General features: G+C 63.8%; 2 protein-coding genes across 2 annotated transcripts; both read left to right on the top strand.

The window, feature by feature from the left end:
- Positions 1–19: 19 nt before the first annotated feature.
- BXZ73DRAFT_25557 (uncharacterized protein) lies at positions 20–886 on the top strand (the record flags this gene model as incomplete). Its single annotated transcript, XM_048017712.1, has 1 exon — positions 20–886. A coding segment is annotated over one exon (867 nt), but the record flags the coding sequence as incomplete, so codon positions are not given.
- A 6,809-nt stretch (positions 887–7,695) lies between these two features.
- On the top strand, positions 7,696–8,625 carry BXZ73DRAFT_46834 (uncharacterized protein; the record flags this gene model as incomplete). Its single annotated transcript, XM_048019760.1, has 4 exons — positions 7,696–7,889; positions 7,949–8,020; positions 8,087–8,423; positions 8,467–8,625. 4 exons carry the CDS (start codon positions 7,696–7,698, stop codon positions 8,623–8,625), a joined length of 762 nt encoding a protein of 253 aa, XP_047877994.1.
- Positions 8,626–18,189: the final 9,564 nt, after the last annotated feature.

Here is an 18,189-nt window from a genome sequence, read left to right as displayed (position 1 = left end):
CGATTTCGCGAGTCGCAGATTCTCGATTACCTCTCCCCGTCGCTCCGCACGCTTGACTCTTGTCTGCAAGCACTGGCGCTCCGTCGCACGTTCCGCTGCATGTCTCTGGAGCGGCGTCTTGTGCGGAGGCCGGGAGCACACTTCGCCTTCACGGTATCTGCATCTATCGCGCAGCTTTCCGCTTCGGGTGATGGTCCACGACCACGTAGAAGAGGCCTCAGTGCTCTTCGCGGGAAACCCGAGTCGGATCCAACACCTACTTATGACCGACAATATCGCGGATACCACCTCTTGGACTCGGCGATGGGATCCTCGGCAGCTCCTCTCCATGGTGGCCTCGGAGCTTATCTCCTGCACTCTCAACTTTTACAGCTGGCCTAGAACAGCTTCTCTCGATATGGGTCAGCACCTGTTCTCTGGACAAGGACAACGCCTCCGGCGGCTCTCCATCTACAACTCCAGGATGACCCCGACCGACCACCTTCCAAACCTCACCCATCTCCTACTAGACAGAATCATCGACCCCGATCGTGGCCAGATCCTCGGGCTCCTTCAGCGCTGTCCGCTCCTCGAAGAAGTCCTCATCCACTCGACGAGGGACATGATCGAAGGCCACAGCCCGAGAACCAACGTCTCCCTCCCCCATCTCCGCCGCCTCTCGCTGGACGTGCAGAGCCCCACGGCGATCCTCGCACGGCTCGAGCCGTCCCCGCGCGCCCTCATCCACATCGGGCACTTCTCCCACCCCTCCCTCGCCGACATCCCCACCCTCCCGCTCTGCCACGACCCCGCGCTCCCGCAGCGCACGAAGCTCCGCATCTCCGAGCCGGCCACGAGCCCGCTCACGCGCAGCCTCATCGCGCTGTACGACATCGAGCTCGCCGCGCCCGGGCCCTACCCCTCCCCCTCCGCGTCCCCACCGTCCGCCGCGGACCCCGGCGGCGCGCTCTTCCTCAGCGTCGCGATGCCCGCCTCCGCGCCCGCGTCCGACCTGAGCGCCGCGCTCCTCCCCGCGCTCGCCACCCCGCGCTTCGCGTCCGTCACCGCGCTGCTCGTCGCCGGCCCCGCCGTCTCCGCCGTCGCCTCCGCCGCGCTCCTCCGCCTCCTCCCGCGCCTCGCGCTCCTCCACGCCGACGTCCCCGACCGCTCGCGCGCGTACGCCCTCGCCGACGCCCTCGCCCTCTCCTCTTCCTCCCGCTCTTCCTCCTCCTCCTCCTCCTCCTCCTCTTCCTCCCCGCGCGTGTGCCCGCACCTCGCCGTGCTCGCCGTCGCGTGCTTCGACGACCTCGAGGCGCGCTCGACGCTCCTCTGGGTGCGCAAGCTCGCGGAGGCGCGCGGCGGCCCCCGCGCGTCGCCGTGCAGGTCCCGCCTGCGTTCGCGCCGCAGGCCGCCGCGCTCGCGGGCGTCGCGGGCGTCGCGGAGCTGCTCGTGCAGCACGTGCGCGGGGCGCCGCTGCCGCGGGCGTGGACGCGCGCGGCGTTTGGGGGCGCGGAGGCGGGGGTCGGGGACGGGGTCGGGGTCGACGTCGACGCTGACGTTGATGGCCCGCGGGCGTGGCCGGACTGGTCGTTCCATGAGGCGTAGGGCTGGGTTGGAGTGTCCGAGACAGAGGCGGAGTCTGGTCTGGGAGGGAACTTCGAGACAGTACGTAGGTTTGCAGGGTTTGCCGCTCAGGAGGACCTAGAGGAGGAGGAACGCGAACATGGACAAGTAGCACTTACTCGTTGTAGGCTCCCCACAGGCTCTCTGATGAATCGGCGACATCTGCCCGAGTTTGCCCACTCCAAATGAATCAGAAGCTTCCCAGACTTGGTATAGAGCTTTATTGAACTCAATGTAGGATAGATCTAGCAGGATTTCAGTGACGAACCGGGATTCCGGAGTCGGGCAAGGTTCCCAGTCCAGAGGCGCCCTCCTGGTCAGGGTGGCGGGCCGCACGTTCGAACCCTGCGCTTGGAGGATTTTCGCCTGGGACAAACTGCGCTCAGATTGGCTAGTACTTGCTCCGGGCAGCATCATCTCGCACGCATGGGCGGCAAGTCAAGGCAAATTCACTGAATAAGTTCCACGTAGGCATGCAGAATTACGGTAGCACATTACAGGCACCGGACCCGTACTTCGACGACGGCGCACAATTACAGAGCAGCGCAGAGCAGAAGCGCGGCGGGGAGACTACAGTGGTTCGGAGAGGGGCGGAGTACAGTATGCTAAAGCCAAACGCCATCATGCGGCGACGCGTCAGGCTCGGGGAAGGGATAAATACAGTAGAGTGGGCGCGCAAGACCTAGAGAGACCTCGGCGGACTAAGGGACTACGTATGATAAGGGGTGCTGGGGTAGAGTAACGGTGCTGGCGGGGGGTTGGTCAGGCCGCCTCCGGGGGTGATTAATTGATTAGGGCGCGTCAGGACGCCGTTTGGGTGGAATATGATGCGGGGATGTGGACGGGGGGCGAGGAAGGAAGCGAGTGGGTTTGCTCGGCGCTCGGCGCGGGAGATTCGCGCGCGCGCGAGGCGGGGATGGGTGGCTGGCCGCGGTCGCGGTTGCAGTGGCAGGTGATGGGCGCGGCGCAACGGGCGAATGGTGGTGAGCGGCGGCGGCCTGCGCGAGGGCGGGCGGCACGCGCGAGGGCTACGGCGGCGCGCTCAGAAGAAGACGGCGCCGACAGTGCTTGCGCTGGTGCGAATGGACGTCTGCGACGACGTGGGCTTCGAGGGCTTCGTGGGCTGGGTGAAGGACGTGGGGGTGGAGAACATGGTGGCAAACATGGTAGTCTTCGGTTTTGGCGAGGGGGTGCGGGGGTGTTCGAGAGGACGAGGCGCGTCGGAATAAGATAGTCGGGATAAGTTATGAGGTGAGAGAGGGAGAGACGGCCTGGTGGGCGACGGCGGAGGGGCTCGAGCCGGCTGCGGTGGGGGAGCGAATGTCGAGATGGCGGGTGGCTTTATAGAGGGGGAGCGCGGCCGGGGGACATGTCACCGGCGAGGGCCCTGTCCCGCACAGGTATCCGCGCAATCAACGTCAATCGAAGCCGGGCACAGACGCCTGCGCAGGGCCGCGCGATGGCTGTCGGGAGCGTGGCAGGCGCCCGTGCCCGCTGTCTGCGTCTGTCTGCTCCCAGCTGCCCACCTCTGCCCACTCGGCCCACCAGAGCGGCACTCGCCAGGGCCGCGAGGCGATACGCCCCCCGCATTGTCCGATGCCATTGACAATCCCCGCGCCAATCTCGCAGAGGACGCACGCCAAGCGGTCCTGTACGCTGCACGCCTCCAAGGCGTCCTCTGCGAGTCCGAGCCTACCCCAGCCCGTTCCTTCCGATCGGACGGAGGGCGTGGCGGCGAAAGCTGGACCTGCACGAGGCCGACGACGCTGTGCAGCCCATAATGAACTCGGCGATATGCCCCGTCTGCCAGTGTCACCAACCACGTCCCTGCCCCATGCCCCTGGGGCTGCGCATACAGCCCCGCCGGCACCGAGCGTCTTGAACGCCCATACGACACGTTTGATTTGCTCCATAAGGGCGACTCACCAGATGCCCCCCAGCCCGTAGCTTGCTATACGAGAGCTAACCGGCGCCGCGCGGCGAAACGAAGATTTGACGAAGCGTTTCGGACTGGGCGCGCCTTGGAGACCCGCCATCAACGAAAGCCGCGGAGGAAGCGCAGACAGGGACTCACTGGACGCGCTTGATAGTTGGCTCGTGTCGTGATACGAGCCGAAGCTCAGTCGGTGGACGTGCCTGGGTCCGTAAGCAACTTGTGGCTATTTTCATTTGCGGAAGCGTGGAGGGAGAGGCAGAGTCGCACAAAACGCGCAAGCGATGAGCGCCCCAGTTGGGCGAGAAGAACCGGTTCGATTCATATTCGAGCGCCCGAACTGGACGCAGCGCGCAAACGAGCGCAACGGTCGCTCCCCGCTGTTGCTCCCGCCCGAGAAGGATCAAAGCACACGTGAGTGACTGCATTTTCAAAGGGGCCTGCCTGCTCTGACACAGACTCTGACTCATTGGGTGCCAAAAAGCACAAGTCTAAAATTGCGACTTCCCTGGAAACGGCCACAGCAACGGATCCGCTCAGACGCTCTTCAGCGGTCCACTGGTGCTGCCCGTCCTGCCACTGCCTGCTTCCACTTCCATTTTCTTCTACCTGCAATCTGTCCGTGTGGCTCATGGTATGACATGCGGTATGACCATTTGCTCAGCCTTCAAAGCTTCACCTCCGTCCGTAGTTCCCGGGCACCACGCCGAAACTGGCACGCGGCGAGCCAGCGTCTCTACCGATTTCTGTGGGCAGTGCGACGAAATGAGGTCCTCGTCCACCCCGAACGGCTCGGACTAACCACATCGACATCAGATGGCTCTCAGGTGTGTCCTGCCACTCCTTCTCTCCCGTTATGTTCGTCGAACACACTCACACGGCCGTTACGAACACTCTCAGGCCACCGACGCCCATTCCTCCGACGCGCAGCTCATCCTGATCCACACAGCCCTTGGCGGCATTGCGGCGCGGGCAAGCATCGCCCGACGGCACACCAAACCTTCATGCGCGGCCGCCCGTACCCGATCCCATCCCCACGCACCCTCGATGGAGCACCTGGGGCGGCAAAGAAGCCGAGCCACAGTCGCCGACGCCCTTCGCCCACGCGCGAGCGTTCATCTCGCGCGGAGTTCCGTGGGCGAAGGTGCTGGTGCTGCGCGGCGAGATAGGGTTGCGGGAGTCGCCCGGCGTCGCTGCGAGCCGCGGCGAGTGTCACGCCGCAACCGTGGCGGGATATCTAGTAGTAAGTGGTCAGATTTGGGATCCCAGGCACAAGTCTCACTTGCCGGGCCCTCCGCAGACGGCCAGCAGGCCCACTGAGGCTCAACGGTCATCCCACAAAACTCGGACCCACGAGGTGCGCCGTGAGATTGAAGATGGTGCTGCATTCGATCGACCGCTGAAGACACAGGTGTCCACCATCTTGCCATCCCCGCATGCTGGGATCGCCGCTCATATTTCTCTCGAAGCGCGCTCCTCCTCGCATTGGGCGCACCCCGCACCCCCGACGCAAAGCTCGGGCAAAGCCCACACCCGCGCCTCGCCGGACCAAGTCAAGACGCCGAACGCCGCCGCCTCTCGCTCATGTTCGCCCGCGCCGCCTCCGCCATTCCTCGCCGCCGCCCGTCGACGCCGCTCTGTGTCCCTTGAGTCGCCGGTCAGGATCGGTGAATTTTCTGGACCCCCAAGGTGCGCCGTTGAGTCTTGTTTGGACTGGGCTTCGCGCGCGGTAGGAGTCTAGCCTTTTGGAAAGGTTCACTAGCTCATGTGTACATCATGTAGGGAAAATACGTGCTCGAAAGAGAACGGCGCAAGCGAGCCACCGCTCTCGCATCCCACGTGAATATAAATTTATTTCGCATCTCTTGACGTTCGCTGCTATCACAGACCTGACTGATACACAACAGCACGCGCAGACAAGAGAACCACATGATCGTGGGTTATTCCAAGCCGATCTTGCTCGGGAGAGCACGACCATCTCGGTGGTTCTATCCCGTCAAGAACGTCAAAGCCTGCATCCCTCCGACATCTGCCTCACTGCCCGCCCCCGTGATTGTCGATTCGTGGATGGACGTGTGTGCAGGAACAGCACCCGCCCCATCGACAATCGCGTCCGCTCTCTGTCCACCGCCTCGCACCACGCACCGTGTGAGCAGGAGGCACATCGTGTCTCCACCACCGCGGTGCCCGCCCTCCGCATCCCGTTAAGTCGCCCCGTCCCTGGTACCCGCGCTCGCTCACGCCATCCACCGCACTCGACGGTCGCCGCCCCAGCGGAGTTCGCTTCGAGCCCCCTGGCCCTCGCCGCACCGCTCCCGTCCTGCTCGATCGCCGGCCTGGGCCCCGGGTTCCAGGGCCCAGGGCCCGTGTCGGGTCGACTGTATGGGACTCCGCTCAGCCCTCCGACGCTCCGCCGCCCAGCGGCCGCCTTCCTCGTCTCGGCCACGCGAACATCCACGCAGGGCACGCACTGAAGTGCTGAGCACCGAGCACAAGACATCCCGCGGCGGCAGCAGCCGCTGCAGCTGACCGCGACGCCTTCTATCTCCGCCGTAAAGGCTTCGGGTTCGCAGGCGTCCGCCGGGCCGTCCGTTTCATCGTGAGGTGAATGGACGCGCGCGCGAGCATGCACGTCGGCCCGGGCTTCTTCATCCCTGTGCGCCCTGCTCGCCTTGCTGTTTGTGAGACCTCAGGGCCTCGCCGGCGGTCGTCGCTCGCCCGACGCGGGATGGCGAGGCGACGCGCCTATGGGCTCCGCGGACGTATGGAACCGCATCGTCGCGGTTCCCTGCAAGCCCAGTGGGCCGCGAGCGCACCCTGTGCGGCGGGGATCGACACTCCGCGACAAACACAGCCGAGAATAGTCGTGGCGTCCGACATGGAACTGGGTCTGGCGCGGGCGAGGAAGCACGAGGGGTGCGCATGAATGTCGCGGCAGAAGGACTGGACGCAGAAGGACTGGACGCGGTGCCTTTCGGCGCTCAGCGCCAGCGTCCGCCATTGTTCTCTAGGTTCTTCGCGAGTTCGGATGCCGACATCTGTGGGCGGTCTGTGGGCGGTCTGCGGGTGGCTCTCCTCGTCCTTGCGAACCTCCGGTGATAGACTGCGCCGTTCTCGCGGAGACAGTTTCGCTGTATGTCTCTTGCAAACGAATGTATTCTGTCACTGCCAGCAGCACGTCCGCTCCAGAGCTCGCGATCCTCGTCTCCACGACCTGAGAAGCAGCCCCACCTGCAAAGACCCTCGGGTGGACGTCGGCGCGCTCGTCACGGACCGTTTCGTTCGTTTAAACGGCTCTCCCTGAGCACAGATCGGGAAGAGATCTGACCATCGACCTCGAGCGTCCCGCAGCACCGAGGCGCCCGCTCTCCGCGGCCGTCTTGGCGTGGCAGAGGAACCCTGCCCGCCGTCGGTCCTCCGCGCACGAAGACGCGGGCGTGCGTTGTGCCCGGCGGTCAGGCTGGGAACGCTCGCCCGAAGCGCGGCGGTCCTCGCGGGACGGAGACGCTGTGGTGCGCGCGAAGCCTCGGAAGGCATCCCGGGGCGGGTCCGCACCCGACGAAGTGCGGCGGTCGCCGGTGATGCAGATGCGCGCGCCGCGAGTACGTGTGTATGATGCTGATATCGACGGGAGGAGGCCCCCAAGGCGCATGAATCAAGCAAGGGACGGCTCATCAAATGGCCTGCTTAATGCTCCAACACCGTCCCTGCGCGCGCAATTTAGATCCTCGTCGCGATCGCCCATCGCCCAGCACACAAGTCACAGGTTCTGAGCGCGCGGGCTATCGCTCAGGATCACGGCGTGCGGCGTCGCACGGTGCGGGAGGTGCGTCCTGGCCTTTCGCGGAAGGGGCGCTGCAGCAGCTCGGCGGAGTCGAAGCGCGCGACCGGCCGCGCGTTCCCCCCGCACTCCCCTCCAGAAGCACGCAGCCAGATCGGGCGGACGGGCGCACACAAGACGGGGAGCCCCGCGTGCGCAGGTGCCGCCACTTCACGCAGCACCTGCGCCGCACCGCACGCACGACGGGCAAGGCAGCATGCCTGCATGGAGGAAATGCAGACGAAAATTAGTACAAAGCATGCTTTTCGTCCGGCTGGGTGCCTGTAGTTCTGATTCCACATTTCGTCCCGGTCAAAAGGTAATATCATATGAGCCCAAGATGCTCAATTTCGTTTACCTGCAGAGCAAGAATGCCGACAATAAGGTATTCGCCGTCGTTCGCACCCCGGAGTCTGCGGCCCAACTGCATTCGCTCGCATCGACGCGATCGAACGTGTTCACGGTCAAGGGCGACTTCGACAGCGTGGATTCTCTCAAGGCGAGCATGCTAGCAGTGACCAACGCATTCGTCGTGTTCGCAGCACTCACAGAAAATGACAAGCTGCCGCGACGGAAGTCGTAGGTCACACCAGCGGAAAGCTTGATGTCCTCATACCCAACGGTGCCCTCATGATTTCCCAACACTTCGGTGTGACCCTGGACAAGTTGTGAGTCGCATGTCGAGACAACGGCGCACAGCAGCCAGCACGCTTACCATGGTCCACCAGCAGCCCCGACCCCCAAAGCCTCGAAGAGGAACTCGTGGCCGGCGTACGCCCCCTCTCCGCTCGCCGAGTCGTCGACCATCCGACGAAGCAGATCCTAGCGATCTCCTCAGCCCTCGCCGACATCGACTTCGTGCGCGAGATCGAGCTGGGCATGGATATCGCGTACGCCGCGTCCAAGGCGGCGCTGAACATGGTCGCCACCCAGTTCGCCGTCGTGCTCAAGCCCGAAGGCTTCACCGTGCTCTCGATCAGCCCCGGGTACGTGAACACCTTCACCGAGGACCCCAGTACGTGCCGCTTCGCTCTGTTCGACGGGAGACGGGGGGCTGATTCAGTACGGGTGATGCCCAGACGACTTCGCGAGCATCCCTGAGCCCGTCAAGCAGGTGGCAGCCACGTTCAAAAGGGTTGCGCCGGACTTCGACGAGAACCCGCGGACGCCAGCAGATGCCGTGTCGATGGTGCTGGACGTGCTGAACCGAAGCGGGCCAGAGCAGAGCGGCTCTTTCGTGTCGCAGTACGGCAACAAGGAATGGATCTGATGTAGCCGAGTCGCCACCAGACGTTGTGTAGACGTGCTGAAAAGATGCGAATCAGAGCCACGACAACGTGCGTGTGATTCAACATTGCATACCGGTACGAGCAAAAGGTGTCGTAGAGAGAGAGCGGCTCGACTAGTGCTGGACAGGGAGATATCTGTGAGGTTAGGGTCTATGCACAGGCCGGGTACAGTACATGTGGGGACCTTGAGGCTGATCGCGTGACAGTCGGACGCGGACTGCACTGAGGGCCCTTCAACCACCACTTTGCCACTGGTGTCCTTGATCCATCGCTGTATGTCTCTCAGTAGTCTTCAAGCTGCACTTGTAGGATTTCGGGATCATAGGACGCGATCGGGACAGGTCGGAGGGTGAGGGCGTCGCGCTTGGGCTCCTCTGGGCACCGGTAACAGGCGGACGGACCGCGGATGCGCGGGAGGTGGTGGTGGATAGGAGCAAACGCAATACAGGCGGTGGCGGGTGCAACAGCTACACAATTACCTAAGCGAGCGGCCCGAGGTTGCGTCTCTAGCGCCGAACTTCAACAACACTTTCTGATGACTGCTATCATGAAGCGGATGTTCCACGACGATCATTGGGCAGAGGGCGTAGCGCCCCAGTTGGGCGAGGAGAACTGGTTCGAACTTCGAACTTCGATCCAGACTCTAGCGCCCGAACTAGACTTTGTGAGCGGGTGCATTTTCAAATGGGCCTGCTCAACTAAGGCCACGACACAGGTTCTGACTCACCTGGAAACGTCCACAGCAACGGATCCGCTCAGACGAGGCTCTCCAGTGGTCCACCGGAGCCGCCCATGTGGTGTTCTTCGAGGCTTCCCTGCCACTGCCCTCATTTTCTTCCACCCGCAAGCTGTCCTTGTGGCTCATGGCATGACATGTGGCATGATCATCCGCTCAAGCTTTACCTCCGTCCGTACCTCCCGGTCACCATGCCGAGGCTGACGCGCGACGCGTCAGCGTTTTCTGTAGTGGGCAGTGCCACAAACTCACGTCCTCGTCCACCCCGAACGGCTCGGACCAACCCCATCGACACCCCACACCCCGATAGCTCTCACGTGTGTCTTACGACTCCTTCTCTCCTACGATGTTCGTCGAACACACTCACACGGCCGTTACGAGCTCTCTCGGGCATTCCTCCGACACGCGGCTCACTACCCCCATATTCAGTGACGCGCCCTTCGCGGCATCGCGGCGCGGGCAAGCATCGCCCAACGGCACACCAAACCTTCGTGCGCGGCCGCTCGCACCCGATCCCGGTATCCTCCTTCCCTCCCGACCCCCACGCACACTCGATGGGGCACCTGCGGCGGCAAAGAAGCCGAGCCACAGTCGCCGACGCCGCGCGAGCGTCCATCTCCCTCGCGGAGTTCCCTGGGCGAAGATGCTGGCACCGCGCGGCGAGATAGGGTTGCGGGGTCGCCCGGCGTCACTGCGAGTCTCGCCGTACACGATCCTGGACATGCATTGTAGTGCGTGGTCTGATTTACGCTCGCCTCACTCGCCCTCCGCAGACGCCGAGCAGGCTCAGAGGTCACGGCACAAAACGACCCACGAGGTGCGCCGTGAGATTGAAGATGGTGGAGCCAGGGTCGCTGCATTCGATCGACCGCTGAAGATAACTCGAGAGGGCAGGGCGCGGGGCTGGCAATGGCCAGTGGGCCTCGCCGATGCCCGCCATCTCGCCATCCCCGCATGTCCGGATCGTCACTCAATTTTCTCCTGACGTGCGCCCCTCCTCGCAGTGCGCGCACTCCCGACGCAAGCTCGGGCGAAGCCCCCACACCCGCGCCTCGCCGGACCAAGTCAAGACGCCGGACGCCGCCGCCTCTTGCTCATGTTCGCCCGCGCCGCCTCCACCATTCCTCGCCGCCGCCCGTCGACGCCGCTCTGTGTCGCCTTTCATCAAGGGCTCGGGCGGGTCCGCGCTGTGTCGCTTGGGTCGCCGGTCGGGATCGGTGAATTTTCTGGACCCCTAAGGTGCGCCGTCGAGTCTTGTTTGGACTGGGTTTCGCGCACGGTAGGAGCCTAGCCCTTTTGAAGGGTTCACGAGCTCATGGGCACGTCGCGCAGGAAACATACGTGCTCAAAAGAGAGCCGTGCAGGCGAGCAAGAGTTTCGCAAGCGAACCACCACTCTCGCATACCACGTGAATATGCATTTATTTCGCATCTCTTGACGGCTGCTGTTATCATAGACCTGACTGATTTATAACTGCACGCGCAGACAAGACTCCCACATGATCGTGGATTATTCCAAGCCGATCTTGCTCGGGAGGACACGACCATCTCCGTGGGTTCTGTCCCGTCAAGAACGTCAAGACTTACATCCCTCCGACATCTGCCTCACCGCCTCGCCCCCGTGATTGTCGATTCGTGGATGGACGTGTGTGCCAGGAACGGCACCCGCCCCATCGACAATCGCCTCCGCTCTCCGTCCACCGCCTCGCACCACGCACCGTGTGAGCAGGAGGCACATCATGTCTCCACCCCCGCGGTGCCCACTGCCGCCCCCCGCGTCCCATTAAGTCGCCCCGTCCCTGGGGCCCGCGCCGGCTCACGCCATCCACCGCGCCCGACGGTCGCCGCCCCGGCGGAGTTCAAGAATCAAGCTCAAGCCCGTCTGCCGCCAACACCCCCTGGGTCCTGGCCCTCGCCACACCGCTCCCGTCCTGCTCGGTCGCTGACCTAGGCCCCGGGCCTCAGGCCCCAGGGCCCGCGTCGGGTCGACTGTATGGCACTCCGCTCAGCCCTCCGACGCTCCGCCGCTCAGCGCTCAGCGGCCGCCTTCCTCGTCTCGGCCACGTGGACTGGCATCCACACAGGGCACGCACTGAAGTGCTGAGCACAAGACATCCCGCGGCGGCGGCTGACCGCGACGCCTTCTATCTCCGCCGTAAAGGCTTCGGGTTCGCAGGCGTCCGCCGGGCCGTCCGTTTCATCGTGGAGGTGAATGGACGCGCACGCGAGCATGCACGTCGGTCCGGGCTTCGCCCAAAACGCATTTCTTGCCTTGTTGTTTATGCGCCTTCACACCTCAGGGCCGCTCGTGGGGTTCCGCAGACGTATGGAACCGCATCGTCGCGGTTCCCAGCAAGCTCGGTGGCACGCGAGCGCACCCCGTGCGCGGTGTCACGTCCGGGGATCGACGCCCCGCGAAACAAACGGCCGAGAACGGTCGTTGGGGTCCGACATGGAACTGCGTCTGGCGCGGGCGAGGGGGCGTGAGGTGTGTTTGGATGTCACGGCAGAAGGACAGCCTGGACGTGGGTGGTGCCTTTCGGCGCTCAGCGTCCGCCATTGTTCTCAAAGCTCTTCGCGAGTTCGGATGCCGACATCTGTGGGCGGTCTGTGGGCGGTCTGTAGGTTGTTCTCCTCGTTCTTGCGGACCTCCGGCGATAGATGGCGCAGTTCTCGCGGAGATTGTTTCGTTCTATGTCTCTTGCATATGAACATATTCTGTCACCAGCAGTACGCCCGCTCCAGAGATCGCGATCCTCCGAGTCTCCACGACCCGAGAAGCACCCCCACCTGCAAAGACCCTCGGGTGGACGTCGGCGCGCTCGTCACGGACCGATTCGTTCGTTTAAACGGCTCTCCCTGCGCACAGATCGGGAAGAGATCTCGACCCCGACTCTCGAGCGTCCCGCAGCACCGAGGCGCCCGCTCTTCGCGGGCGTCTTGGCGCGGTAGAGGAACTCTGCCCGCCGCCGGTCCTCCGCGCACGAAGACGCGGGCGTGCGATGTGCCCGGCGGCCAGGCTGGGAACGCTCGCTCGAAGCTCGCCCCTCGCGGGACGGAGGCGCCGCGATTGGGGAGAGTTGCGCGCGAAGCGTCGGAAGGAGCGTCTTGGGGGCATCCCGGGGCGGGTCCGCACCCGACGAAGTGCGGCGGTCATTGGTGATGCAGATGCGCGCGCCGCGAGTACGTGTGTATGATGCTGATATCGACGGGAGGAGGCCCCCAAGGCGCATGAATCAAGGAAGCGCGCCCGGCCAAGACGGCTCATCAAATTAGCTGCCAGAACCTGCAGCTTAATGCTCGAACACCGCCGTCGACCGTCCCTGCGCGCGCAATTTAGATCCTCCTCGCGATCGCCCAGCGCACAGCGCACAGGTCACAGGTGCTGAGCGCGCGGGCTAAGCATCGCTCAGGATCGCGGCGGCGCGGCGTCGCACGGCGCGGGAGGTGCGTTGAGTCGCCTTTCGCGGAATCATTCGCGCGAGCGCGCGTGCCTCGCGGGGCGCTGCAGCAGCCCGGCGGAGTCGAAGCGCGCGACCGGGCGCGCGTTCCCCGGACTGCGCCCGCGCTCCTCCCCCGCGGCCAGGACGAGAACGCAGAAGCACGCAGCCAGATCGGGCGGGCGGGCGCACACAAGACGGGGAGGCCCACGCGGGCGCCGCCGCTGGCTGCAACTCCTATCCGCGGTGGTCCCTGCGCCGCACCGCACGTATAAGACCGCCGCCCGCGCTGGCCAGATCGCAACCGCTCTCCACTCGCTAGCCGGCCTGCAACCACACACCACTGCCACCGCCCGTGCACCCTCATATAAGCCCGCCGCGCCGTCCACCGTGCTCCCAGCCACCCGTCGACCATGCAGCTCTTCGCCTCCCTCAGCGCGTTCTCGCAGTACACCTCCTCCGTCGCCCGCCCGGGCTCGCCCTCGCCGTCCTCGTCCCCCTCGCGGCCCGCGTCCTCCGCGCGCCCACGGCCCGCGACGGGCACCCAGGGCGTCATCCGCGCGACCGCGGCGACGTCCGCGCCCGTCTTCTTCTAGTCGCGCACGTCGCGCACCCACCACCAGCGGGAAACGCACGCCACGCGTCGACAGCACCGCGCGTGCGCTATACCCCTGCCCTCTCATGGCCGCATCCCCACCCCGCGCGCGGCCCCGCAGATCGCCCTTCTGCCGCCGCAGGCCTAGGCCTCTCGCACGTCACATTCACTTCGCTCGAGCCTCGTCATCCCCATCCCCCATCTCCCCACCTGCGGCCGCGCGTCGCACGAGAACGCGGACGGGCGCGGGCGCGCTCCCATCGGTGGTCGGTATGGACGCCGGGCGACATGCGGTTCTTCCGATCGGGCGCCGCACGGGCCGCCCGGCGGTCCTCCCGCGCGCGCGCAATGAATCCGCCCCCGTGTTCGCGCCTCGGGCGGACGTCGTCGCGGGGCTGGGAGATGGAGGTCGAGGTCGCGGTGGCCCAGCGGCGCCTCGGGCGCCGTGCTTGGCCGGAGTGGAGGGATCGCGGATTCAAAGGAGTGGTATCTATTGCACCCGACTCGTAACGTAATAACTCGTATACTGCTCCGTAACTGTTCGAACGCACTGTATCCTAGTCGCAGAGCTCGTTGAGGACCGCGTCCTGGGATTGGATCGCTACCTACCTAAGACCTTCCGTACTCGACACCCACGCCAAGCCGCCCGTATCTTTATACATTTACATTAGTTGCCACGCTCACGTACATGCGTTACCTCTGCCCGACGGAGTGTCCTCGACGCGGTGTCCTCAACACTCGCGATGGTGCCTCGAAAATCAAATTAAACCCTGCCGCACGCGAACAAGACATCCGCGAAAGTATGTTGTCGAGCGGGTACGTACGCGCGGGGCGACCGTCGTGCGGGGGCGAGCACTTTGACCGCGGCAGCTAGCCCACTGGCCCTGGTGATGTCCTGCGCGGTTTTCAAAGAGAAGCCACCCTACAGGGTCACTGGCGGGCAGGAGCAGGGTGCGGTTGAGCGCTTGAACACTGTGAGTCGGAACCGGTCACGACTCACTGGACACCGCCCAGCGCGCTGCGGCAGCCACGGCGGCGCGTGCTCGTCTTCCAACCTCACATGTCCGGTATGAACGCGAAGCCGCCGCGAAGCGAAGTGCGGCTTCGTGGTATGCGCGCCGCAGCGCGCACGACCGCGCCATCCCCGCCCAGGTCCACACAGGTCACCCGCCCGTGCTTCCGTCCGACTGCGAGCTGCCGTCGCGTTTCGTTTCTTCCTTCCATGTATGGGCACCCCGGGCGTCCTAGGAATCCGCGTTTTGGCAATGGCGTCTGGCCGGCCCTGTGGATCCCCTTATGAGCAGGAAGGGAAGCCCGCACCGCAGCCCCGCACCGAGTCTAAGTTGACCGCCCGGTCTGCGTGATCGGCTTCGTGGGTTGAGGGTCACTTGAGCGCGTGTATCATCGTCTTTGTGCACTTGAGGGCGAAGTCTGGACACTCACCATTCTATCACACGAAGTCCCTCGGACGGGAGAGATGGCAGAAACCAGGGTCCGTACATCGAGTGTGGATGTCCGTCGCTGAAGCTGGCTGCAGGTGTGGCGGTCAGTCCACCCCGTCCACCGCGGTTCCATGAAGATGCCAACATACTCACCCTCGGTGAGGTGCGACAGGTACAACGCGCGCCAAACCGGGCTGTCGAACCGCAAGCCCGTCATGTGCCTTCGGCAGGCACCGAGGGCACGGTGCCTGAAGCTGGCAGTGCACACCGGACTCGAAAGAGGTACGAACAGTCACTGAGCCTCTCCGCGAAGGACCCTGGAGGACGGACGGTGGGCCGTGACCGAGAAGCGCGGGGCGCGGCTGGGACCTCTTGCGCCGTTCCGTGCGAAGAGGCTCAACTCTGAAGCGACGGATTTGAGTGATTGCGGCAAGCATCACCTTCGTCCCGTCGCGCGCGCAGGGCGCAGGCCCCAGGGGGCGAGAAGGGGCCTCCTGACATCCGCTCGCCGGTTGCTTGCAATTGAAGCTTTCTTTGAGAGCGGCCGTGGCAGCCCGCAGGTGGCGCCGTGTCCCGCAGCCGGCGATTGTGAGCGTCGCGCAGGGTTCCGACTTCTAACCAGTTAAGGTTGGCGTCATGCATGGCCTGCCACATCACGTGACAAGCGCCCACTCTTTTGGCGGGGGACGCCATCGACCAATCCTCTAAATTGAAAAACAATGTCCAGAACGTCCGTAGCGGAAATTCATCACATCAATCTGTGAGAAACATACTTATGCATGAATTTATGTGATGATTTTACGAGAAAATACTCTGGGGGCGAGTTTTTCACGTCAGAGTCGGTGGGATGAGGATTGAGCGCCTGTGGCATAAAATGACACCAAAATCTGTCGAATATTCAGGCTATGACCACATTGCCCGCTTGAGCGCAAAGACACCACCACGCACTCAGAACATGTCCAATGGGTTGGATAAGAGCAACATGTGCTACTACAAGCAAGAATCTGGAAAAGGTGGGACAGAAACGATGCAATTGTGATAGTGACAAGGAGAATGTGGTGGGATCATCACACGTCGACAGCGACCGCTCTGCAGTAGCGGCCCACTTGATAACGAGGGCCTAGGGGCTTCCATATAGTCATTACAACACTACTGTACACATTTCCGGAGCCTCACGGGGACCGCGGCGGTCGTCATACGCACGTTCACCTCCCGCGCGCGCACTTATCCGGCGCCTGCAGGGAGTTGAATTTGGGAAGACGCCAGAGGCACGTGCCGCCGAGACTGGCAGGCCGTGCATGACGCCAACCTTACCATCGTGTGGAGCGAGCCGCGGCTGTGGGCACGCCGGGAGGCGCGCGGGTCTTCCAACCTTGAACCCCCATTCTTGAATGCGGCCACGATCACCGGGCGCGCGCACCTCGGTCTGGCTGGGCAGCAGACCACTGCGCCGACGGTGCTGCAGCGGGCGGGGGCGGTGCGTCAGGGTGCGTACGGCAGAGGGTGATGTATCAGCGTCTGGACAGATCCCAGGATCCCATCCTGCGAACTAGCGAAGCCAAGAAAATCTACTGAGAGCGTCAGCACAGGACATGTCAGGGAGGAGTGGCGTACCGTTCGTGTGCGCCCTGTTGAGAATCGAGCAGTGGAGGAAGAGAGCCATAGAGGCGAGAGGACGCTCGACGATGGACATGATGGAGTGGACGATAGAATGGATACAGACAGATCTACTTGGCGGTAGAGTACTGTACAAACCGTGGGAAAGTAGCCTGCATGACTCAGCCTACTGGGCCTCGGCTACGGACCTAGTGGCATGCGGGTCCGCGATGTCGGGTAGGGCAGAGTGTAGTTCAATTTTGAAAGTCCTTTGACAAACAGATAGCGGCCATGAGTCTCGTCGGCAACCTCGGGGCTCGCTCGTACGACGCATCGCGTGCGGGTGCGTGGATGCGATTCGCAGGTGGGGCCGATGGCTGGGTGAGGCTAGGCGCAGTGTGGGCAAATATGGCTTCCGCGGCGACGGGCTAGTGAATGCTATCAAGGGAACACCAATAGCAAGATCATTATCGCTGTCAACGTTCTGCCCACACGGTCATGTCAGGGCCGTGACGAGCCGCAGATCGGGAGATGAGAGGAGCCAATGCTCGTCCATTTAGACGTAACGGCCATGTCGCCGCTTGACAAGAACTTATGATAAATGCGGAGTGTGAGAAACCTACATACCCTGACATACCCCGGGTGAGCACGAGATGATTGCGAGAGACATCGGTTGGCTGACAGTAGCAGAGCGTGACGCGAGACTTGAGTCGAGTCGGTTGCGATCGAACCGGGCGGGAGAGTCCGACGGAGCCGGGGAATGTCCTCGGTTTTCGTGGCAGACGACGAGGAGCACCGTCCTCCGTCCTCCGTCCACCCCGCGTCGCGCTCCCCGGCTTTATGCGCCTTTCTGGGCCGCGGCGGGGGCGCCGAACCCACACTCCCGCATCGGCGCTCCGGGAGGAAGCCCGCCCATCGGCTGCTCGTTCATCGACCAGCGGATTGCGCTCGACACACGCCCCGCGCACACTGCCCCGTCCTCGAGCCTCGAGGCCTGCGCGCCGTGCCCAGAACAGCCGGCCGCCGTCCCAGGTGCGTCCCCAGAATTGTGCCCCATTCTGCGCCCGAGTCATCGCACTCCTCCACTCTCCCGGTTCCGTGCTCGACGTTCGCCTCGCCCCGCGTTGACTCGTCAGAACCTTCCATCGCGCTCTGCCTCCCGCGATCCCGTGCGGGCTGTGCTTGGCTTTCGGCCCCAGCGGTATGTTTCGCCTCAAGGACCTGCACAGGTCTCCCCACTCGAGACCGCGTTCTCTGCTGGCCAAACGCTTCTTCACCGCCGCTCACGCGCGTTATGTAAACTTCAAGTCTCTTTCTGAAACGCGACTCCATCTCCGCGTATGCGGCCCGCCAGTTGTTCCCCATCTTGGCCCTTACGGACCCTCTCCCGCGCTCACCTCTTGTCCGCAGAAGGCATCTGCCTCCGCCCCATCAAGCGCCCCACCGCGTTCCGGCAGCGTGACGAGATGCGCTCACATCGTGCTGTCGACAAGTCACGGATGTCCGGATTTTCAGGGACCGGGCTGGAGGTCAGAGCAGCACCTTCTTAGCCGAGTCACCCCCCGTCATCGAAACCGCCACATTCGCACAGCAGATATTGGTGTCCGGTGCAGCGTCACGTCCCTCCCGGTATATAAGGACATCTCTCCTTCGCGGTATGTCTTCACTTTACCCCGCAGCCCACAGCCAGACGAGCATCCTACCCACCGCGCCCTCGTTCACACACTCTTCACTGCA

The sequence above is a fragment of the Epithele typhae genome, assembly GCF_022376455.1.
Source record: "Epithele typhae strain CBS 203.58 chromosome Unknown BXZ73scaffold_23, whole genome shotgun sequence".
NCBI lineage: Eukaryota > Fungi > Basidiomycota > Agaricomycetes > Polyporales > Epitheliaceae > Epithele > Epithele typhae.
This window is presented reverse-complemented; position numbering and strand designations above follow the sequence as displayed.